Genomic DNA, 8,720 nt, shown 5'->3' with positions numbered 1-8,720 from the left:
GTTTCTCGTATGCAACTCAAGTGAGTGTATAATAATTTGTTATAATACAGGAAAATCCTTTTAACGTAAGGCGCTGATTTTCTCTAAAAAAAAAAAAAAATACAATTTGGTGGTTAAAGAAAATACTACAAAAGGTAAATATTTAGTTATAAAATATATTATTGTAAAATCATTGAAATTGACTGCCTTACGTTAAATAGATCACCCTGTAGGTATGTACTAACACAAATTATATATTACAGAAAAGGCGCGCAAACGGTCGTTTGTTACGGTACGCACGATACACGGAGATCGACTGGTCGAAGATGATATATGATAAATCACAAACACACAATCATTGACAACTGATTGATTCATGTCGCATTAGAAACAACCGTCGGCTGTCGTTTGAAAACCATATAACACTAGCCCAACCGTCATAGGCCCTTCTCCATAAGCTTCCGCACATATCGGTTCCCCTATACTAAACTGTATCATTTGTTTCACTACCATTTGACTTCCTCTACCCAAATTTGATTATGTTCTTTCTAATTTGTCTGATACTTTCCTCATTCTAACTTGATCCATCGCGACATTTTCGTTTCAGCCACTTGCATTTACCTCACACTTTAAACGACAACCGTACAGTCATATTTCCTTGAGATGCAACATTGTATTGCACAAGTCATACCAAAAACTTAAACTTCTTTACTCTCCTTACACAACTTGTTCTCCAATCATAACAGGTTCTCAAATGTTTCTAAAACCTCGCCTCGTTACTTTTTTTATTTTTTTTTTATCGCTGAATTGCCCAGACTTGGAGGGGAACGCTTTCGGTTTGCTTCCCTCGTTACTGGACCGATACTAATTACTATGTTCGGCTGCTGCCTTTTCTTGGAAGCCTGAAGGAGTTTTAAAACGCTCTAAACTTACTAAGTCCCCAATGTGTAGTTTAGTATAGCTAGGGCGAGACAACCGGAATCAATATGTATTATATTATGTTCTCGTGTTACAACACAGTGGTATAATAAGAATAAGCATATAAAAATGTGTATATCTAATATACTGTGGGTTCTATAAGCGCGGTCGGTTATGTTATATCGTTCTAAGAACTATAAAATATAGCCGAGTGCCGAGGAGAGCTGCAGTATGGCAGCTCATAAATATTAAATAATATATTGTCGTCCAATACCGGATATCGACATAAGTCTTAGTCGTTTTTTAACAACTCAAACGCGGCTTATACGAAAAAAACGTGTCTAAATAGTCGTCTGAGAGTTTTAAGGTAATGCGTTTTTTACTTAGTTTTATCGACGTTCAGTCTATAATAAATTGAATAAATTTTTTTTTTTTTTAATAACCTAAAAGTATTATGAAGGGTCGAAATTTATAAGATTTTATGGGCCATTTATCAAAATAGTAAGTCCATAATACATTTTGTTTGAAAAATTGTCTTTATAAGTCCATATACCTACGTCCTAGCAACGCTTATTTAACTGATCAATAATCAATAATATGAGTAGAATTAGCATAGCAGTAACTCTGCAGTCTCTACGCTTGAACTGTAGAGATCATCTGCACTTTCGAAGTCCTTCTTGTTTTACCATAGTTATTAGTGTGTTGCGTCGTTAGTAAATTTAAAATTTGTATTTACCTCTACACATTTCCAATTAGTTAACTTGGAGCTGTACTCCGTATTTTATTTTGTAAAATAATTATTATACCAACTGACAGAGATGAGTTAACTCATCAAAAAAGTTACATTCATTATTATTATATTAATTATACGCACTTAATGCGTTTACTATTATGTACATACATTTAAAAATTAATAATAATTATGTAAAAAATCGATCAGTGTTTGGTACCAATTTACTAACCTCTGCCCACAGAATAATGTAATTAATGCAGTTTTATCTGATATTTCTAAAAAATTTATTGTCGATCATCCAAAAAGCATGTTAGCGAAACAGGAGAGGCGAGAACGACCAGCTGCGCGCAATAAATCTAAACGCATCTACAATATGGTTTACATTATTATTTTTAGGCACCTACACACAAAGGCTGCAAAGGTTGAAATAGGACATATGTGACAGTGCACAGAAACCCAATACTTGTACAATATATATAACAATATATTTTATTAGTTTACCTTGTGTTTATATATATATAAATAAAACTGTATTACAACAATATTTGTGTTCGATCATACTTCCTTTTCCAATCATTTTGTTTGAAATAATATTCAATTATTATATTTTTATTCTCTTGTGAAAACCAATGCCCACGTTTTTTTTTGTGTGTGCTTAACTTTTGTAGACATATATCATGTCGAAACGATAACATAATATAACACTGAGTTCAACGGTATAATGAATTATATATTTACAAAGAATATAATAAATCGTACAATGTAAATTCTTGATATATAATAATAAATATATAAATATATATACCTTATATTGTTTTATTACTATATATATAATAATAAATAGACGATTTAAAAAAATATTTCCAACGTTTGAAATTTCAATACGATAATAATAATACAACCAAATAACAAAAAAAACAAGGTAACATACAGAGTTTTAACAAAAAATAATAATATATAATAATAAATAAAAAGCATGTCGGTAAAATAATATTGTAATAGGTATTGAAAAACAAACTCGACCTATAAAAAAGGAAAAAAAAATCTGAATAATCCGTTGCAAAACCAATATAATAACGATACTACAGCTGTCCTTTGGTCACAGCTAATCGTTGCGTCCATACCGTTTGACCGTTATCACTTCTAGTACCGGTGGCGTGGGTCAGGCATACCATTTCGTTGTGGACGATCCAGTCGTACCGTCCTGCGTTTAAAAGGAGGTCACGGCCGGCCGTCGCTGCGTCAACAAAATCCAGTAATAACAAATAAAAACTAAGGGCCGTGTGTTGGGCTTATCATCATGTGTGCGGCGAAGTACCCAATCGAGAGGCGTACGGCGAGTAGGCGGCCGGAAAATAGGGCGGCAAGAGGCCGGGGTGCGGTGGCATGGCCAGTGGCGATGACGGGTACGCCGCGAAATACGGTGAATGGTGTTTGGCCGCGTTAGCGTACGGATGGTAACGGCTCGTGGACGGGCTCAGCGGCGGTGTGGGGTACGACCGCTGCAGCAAAGGCAACGCGGCCGCGGGATCCGACGTGTGCGTACGTAAGTGCTGCAGTAGCTCGTCCGAGGTGCCGAACCGCTTACCGCAATAAGACGGCACGTCCGCGGTGGCCGCCATCCACGAGCACACGTACGGCAGCTGGTTGGCGGCCGCGGCCAGTGCGGCCAGTTGGGCGTGCGCGTACGCCGCTGCCGCCGCCATGCTGTGCTGTTGCTGCTGGTGGTGATGGTGATGGTGATTCTTTGGGTCGCACTGCACGCATCCGGCCGGACATGGCGGTTTGCTGGCGCCCGCCAACTGAGCTGCCAGTTGACATCCTGCGCAGTACGGATCCCGACACGGCAAGGGGCCGGCGGCCGCGGTCCTGAAATAGGGGCTCATCATGTGTGAACCGGCCAGGGCTGCGGCGCCGGAAAGGTGATGATGGGCGTGAAATCCAGCCGACGACGACACTGGCGTTACCGACGCAGAGGTAACGACGGCGGCGGATTTCGACTCGTGCTTCCGGTCTTCGGTCGGCGATTTCCGGCTAGACGCACTTTCTTTGCTGCTGCAACGGTCGTTCAGCGGCGTCGCTCTCCTGATGGTGGCGTCTAGGCTGATAGGCGTGCTAGCTGCGGCTACTTCGGCCGCTGGTTTGAGCACGCACGATTCGTACGGCTTGAAGCTGGACCTAGCCGTCGACACTGGTGTGACCGTCACGGTGGCTGGCACGCGACCGGACGGCGAACCGCTGTTAGAACCGGACGACGACGACGCGGACGACAACGACGGCGAACGCTTGTCCCGGCCGTCACCAGTCTTCTTGTTGTTGGCCACGTGTTGATGGTGTACTTTGTCGCCGCCGTGGCCGCCGTTTAACTTGGAGTTAGGTGGCACGTCAGCACCGATCTGACTGCACGTCTGAGCCAACAGCGCCAGTGGGCTGTTTTTGGCGTCCAACTGTAACAAACGAATGAAAAACAGATTTAAAATATGCTTTAAGAACGAATATAATTCGCTTTTTGATAGTACGTGAAAACGAGTGATGTGCTTTATTCGTCTAACTGATTATTTGAAATTAAAATAGCTTTCCCTAGTAAATGATCTAAGATTCGAGTATTTATTTTTTAAAAACCCCTAACATGGTTTCTTTTGGGAGGATCCGTGTCCTTCTTTTCTAGTGGATGATGTTTGTTTACAAATAAATTATTATAATACGATATTTTCAATAATTACAATGGCAAAGTTGTACAGTTATTACAAATGTGAATATCACATAAACGAACATTTAACATTCAATGTTTTTAACCCACATAGAACCTAACTTAATAACGTTCACATTTTTTCTTATTCCTCAATACATCCCCAGATGAAGAAATCCGAGGGACCAGCCTCTTAATATTTTTCTCCAAAACAAAATTCTGATGTGAACTTATCCTACCTTATCTTTCCTAACCTAATGGACCATTTACATACATACATACATACATTTCAATAAAATATTATATTCTTTTATTTGTTGATGTTTGACTAAGATGTTATAATTAAATAAAATGACACGCCTGCTCACAAAATCATCGGACCAGTTCTGTTAAAAGTATTACGATTTTGAAATATCGGTATATATCTACTTTGCCAAATACCTTTTTTTTTCAATTTCGTTTATACTATAATCGATGGTACTTTTTACACTGATTACGAAACATTTGTCATTTACAGTTCTACTATATAGGTTAGATTTTAAACATTTGAATACAGACAGACGAGCAGCATATTATTTTCTTCTAAATGAATTTTCGCTAAACACTCGGATGTATTGGTTCAATTAGTTTATATAATTTTATGCTATGCACCTGCTCACTGCTGGTAGCACTAATAAGCAACGGTATGCGTTTTAGAACTTCTGATGTGTAATGTGTTTGTGTTAACGTCCGTGAATGCCGAATGGCCGATACAAAGAACAGATTTCCGCTGGAAAGCAAAGATGAAACTTTACTCTTTTTGACTCGATAATTTATCGCGTAGTTAAGACAAACAAATGTGCACATGTGCGAAGGGAAAACGCGAGTGAAATAACATCGAATCTTATTTGTAGTACAATCATCAAGTACTAAGGTTAGTACTACTACTATGGTTTGCACTATCGTGGTTCGAATGTAAAAAACCACGTGCACACAAAAGCGGTGTAATGTATCTGACAAGCATTACGGAATGTTAGTGTATTGTTACACCTATATAGAATTAATTCGATGTGTAGCTAAATCTGCAACTGCAAATGATTTTATTTTATTTCAATCGTAAGCAGCGGTCGAGCCAACAAAAAAAAAATTAAACTCCTCACGATTAATTGCGGTTTTGTTCACAACTTCTATCGCGTGATAAATACATAATATTTAGTTTAGGGAGTAGAGTAAAGCAAATGTCAAATGACTACTCAGCTTTAGGTGGTAGACTACGTTCCGGGTGGAAATATTGATTATTATTGCAAGGAAGCGAGGAATATTAAAAACCAAATAAACCAAAATACGTGACGTTTTAAACGAGTTCTATTTTGTCGACGTGGTCCACATCAACGTCGCGGTCAGCTCACTTAATCTGCACGCTCCATCTATTTTCTTTTTGTCGCCTTGAACGTTACGATAATTATTATTATTGTTTTTTTTTTAACTCGCGCGTTACTTCCCGACAAATAGCCGGCACGTGTACGAAATAATGCCAGGGGTACGATGAGGAACGGCGCAAACGAATAAGACCGTGTGGACTGTGGCGTTGATTATTTTGCAGATTTTTGTGAGAACCGATAACGTGAAACATCAAGCTGTGTACATCCTATGATGTAGTACCGACCTGGTTAGGATTCGGTTACCGTAATAATACGTAGTCCAGGAATATATATTTTTAAATCAACGATTATACTAACAATAATTAGTCCACACACGCTTACAAGGTTTATTCCGGTGTTTTGTAACTGGGCTTCTCTCCTAAAATCAACGTTTGGCGTAACGTGCTGCGAACCGTCAAATCCCGATTGATTCGATACGATTTTATTTCTACTGTACAATATTACATAATATTGCTATCATCGCGTTGTCGTTGTCGCCGCCGCTTCGACATTCGGAGAGGTTTTATCATTCGTTTTATTTAACAGCAACAACTGCGATTTTTGAACCATAAACACTCGTTTACACGGTCGGTGCAAATCCTGTGTTTGGCGTCACCGCTATGGCGTCGATAGGCGTTTGCCCGTCAAAACGTCTGCCGTTTGCTTTGGACCCCAACCGCTGCTAATAGAGAGCACCTCCTCTCCCAGTCAAAAAGGGTGTGTGTGTGTGTGTGTCAGATCTCATACTGTACGCCCGTCGACTTGTCAAAGACCCGGCAAGACGTATATGGAGACGCACACGTGGAAAGAGAAACAAGAAAGCGCGGGGCGGATTTTGAGGAAAACACCATTAACAACGTAACGTCAGGGGGTAGCTGGGAATGATGGGGCGAGGGGAAAGAAAAATATGTTTTTTTCTTCTCAACGTCATTACCGGCTAATACACACACACACACACACACACACAAATCTGACGAGACAGGCGGCACACGCTCACACGACACACGGTAATCGATTTGCCGGCAAAGAAACGCAAGCAGAAAAGCGGATATGACGCTGAATAACGCGGCGCGACGTGATGGGAGTCGCAATATTAAATTATATTTTACTTCTCTTTCGTCTTTTGCCGCGTGTATGTGTCAGTTAAGACGAGTCAATATTGAGCGAAAACATGTTCAACACACCCGCAGTACGCCGCGACTATTGATGCCGTTAAATCGCTTTTTATTTTTATTTTGCAACCGATCAACGACATTTGACTAAAACGACAAATACCGAATCCGGAGCGATTTAACAGCTTTACCGAAAGCCAAACAACCAATGCTAAGAGTTTGCATTACTATATGGTTCATATTACACGAAAATACATAATTATTGTAAATTCAATTTCTTGCCAAGTTGACATATCGGTATCGCGTAGTTTTATATTATACATTAATAATTGCCGCGGATCGTCCGAAATAAATTAAATGAACACTTATTATAATGAGCTGCTATGAAAATTTATTAATTCCATGTACGGTTTGACTCGGCAAAATTGGTAAGGTGCTATCGATGACTGCATTATTTTTTTTCTTCAAAATCCTACTCACCAACAGTTAGAAAAATAACTTTAAATTTTAGCTTAACGGCTGTGTAATGCGTTGTAGAAATATTGACGATTTACGAATACGCTATAGGTTAAGGGTTTGATTAATGTGCTTCCTAACCATAAAAAAATATTATTCAATAATGTTGAGTTACTTGCAAGTTTCACGAGTATTTAGAAAAAAACTAATTACAAAAGATATCAACTGCCTTAGGATGAATTAGCTAATTTAACCTCGGCTAATACGGCTTAGCTAAGCCGTATTAGCCGAGACTAAATTACGAAAAAGTCAACCGTTTTTTTTTTTACATTGATGATGTATAGACTTTCTTTAAACTTAGTATTTTCAGACATTTTTTTTTTAATAATATTTTACATTTCTCAAAGAAGCGTTTTTTCCATTTCTTAACCTTTCCCATTATTCAAAAAAAAAAATTATCAGCATAAAACTGGTGTAGAAAATAAAATTATTCATTACCAGTCAATTGATCCGCTAAAAGTTAATCCTATACTATTTTTACATCACTTTAATTTGCACAGTGTGCATTTTTTAAAAAATTGTAACATTCTAATGCCTACATTTAACTAGGATTTTAAGTTTCTTATGTTGGGCGAAATTTTTAAATGTAGATAATATTATTTTTTATTGTACTCTTATCCGTTTTCATATTTTTTACACTTGTGTGTAACCCAAACGAGCGGTATGTATGAGTGTAATAACTAAATACCTAATAGAAAAATAATTCTAACGTTAGTTATACTCACCGACGGCAGAGGCGACAAATAATCCGGTCTCAGGTATTGGTTTTCGTTGGTCATGATCATCATCTAGTCATAGGTATATAGGCAAACACTGAAATCCGCACAAGACGTAAAACACAACAAATCACAAATACAAACAGTAGAAGTATTAGAAAAATATAGGTATATGTTTATGTTTTATAATCCAAAAAGTCAATTATAACGCACGTATAAAAACGTATTTTAACCCGATAATAATAATAATATATTTGATATTAGTATATTCACTACGTATTATAAAACACAAGTGACCGACAGATCGGACTCGACAAGCAAATAAGACGGCCTCCGGTGTTGCACTGCCAGCGAGACACCGATGAAAGGTTGAGCTACCCGAAGCCGTCCTATGGTTCCGACGTCGCTGGCGCCGTGCAGTGGCTCCATCTACAACAAGTCTCTCAATGTTAATCGAATAAAAATTAACACATTACCTTTACACGATATTGTATTACACATTTACACTTACATACATGCCACGCACTGCCACGGCGGGTTTGGTAAAAAATATTACCGATGTATAAAATTAATTGTTGATTTTTTTTTTTTTGAATAACTCATTTTTAACAAAATTTATTAATTTTATTGAACAAATATGATTGAAATATCTGTGCT

General features: G+C 38.1%; 1 protein-coding gene across 1 annotated transcript; it reads right to left on the bottom strand.

The window, feature by feature from the left end:
- Window positions 1-2,328: 2,328 nt before the first annotated feature.
- Window positions 2,329-8,402, bottom strand: LOC126835371 (zinc finger protein Noc-like). The gene is made up of 2 exons (XM_050567904.1): window positions 8,073-8,402; window positions 2,329-4,077 (listed from the first exon to the last, which is right to left on the bottom strand). The coding sequence occupies exons 1-2, from the start codon at window positions 8,133-8,135 to the stop codon at window positions 2,929-2,931; spliced, it is 1,212 nt and encodes a 403-aa protein (XP_050423861.1). The 5' UTR covers window positions 8,136-8,402; the 3' UTR covers window positions 2,329-2,928.
- Window positions 8,403-8,720: the final 318 nt, after the last annotated feature.

The sequence above is a fragment of the Adelges cooleyi genome, unplaced genomic scaffold, assembly GCF_023614345.1.
Source record: "Adelges cooleyi isolate 19-005CV unplaced genomic scaffold, UGA_ACOO_1.1 ACOO_flye_CR_arks_rails_tigmint_CR_PRNA_23, whole genome shotgun sequence".
NCBI classification, from domain to species: Eukaryota; Metazoa; Arthropoda; class Insecta; order Hemiptera; family Adelgidae; genus Adelges; species Adelges cooleyi.
The sequence above is the reverse complement of the archived record's forward strand: the minus strand, read 5'-3'. Positions and strand labels throughout refer to the sequence as shown.

What these genes read in the sequence shown, in the direction of transcription:
- LOC126835371 (XM_050567904.1), bottom strand. Translation starts at nt 8,135, where the DNA reads ATGATGATCATGACCAACGAAAACCAATACCTGAGACCGGATTATTTG. An exon ending in ATTTGTCGCCTCTGCCGTCG is followed by an intron (nt 4,078 to 8,072) that starts GTGAGTATAACT and finishes CGTTTGTTACAG; the next exon opens with TTGGACGCCAAAAACAGCCC.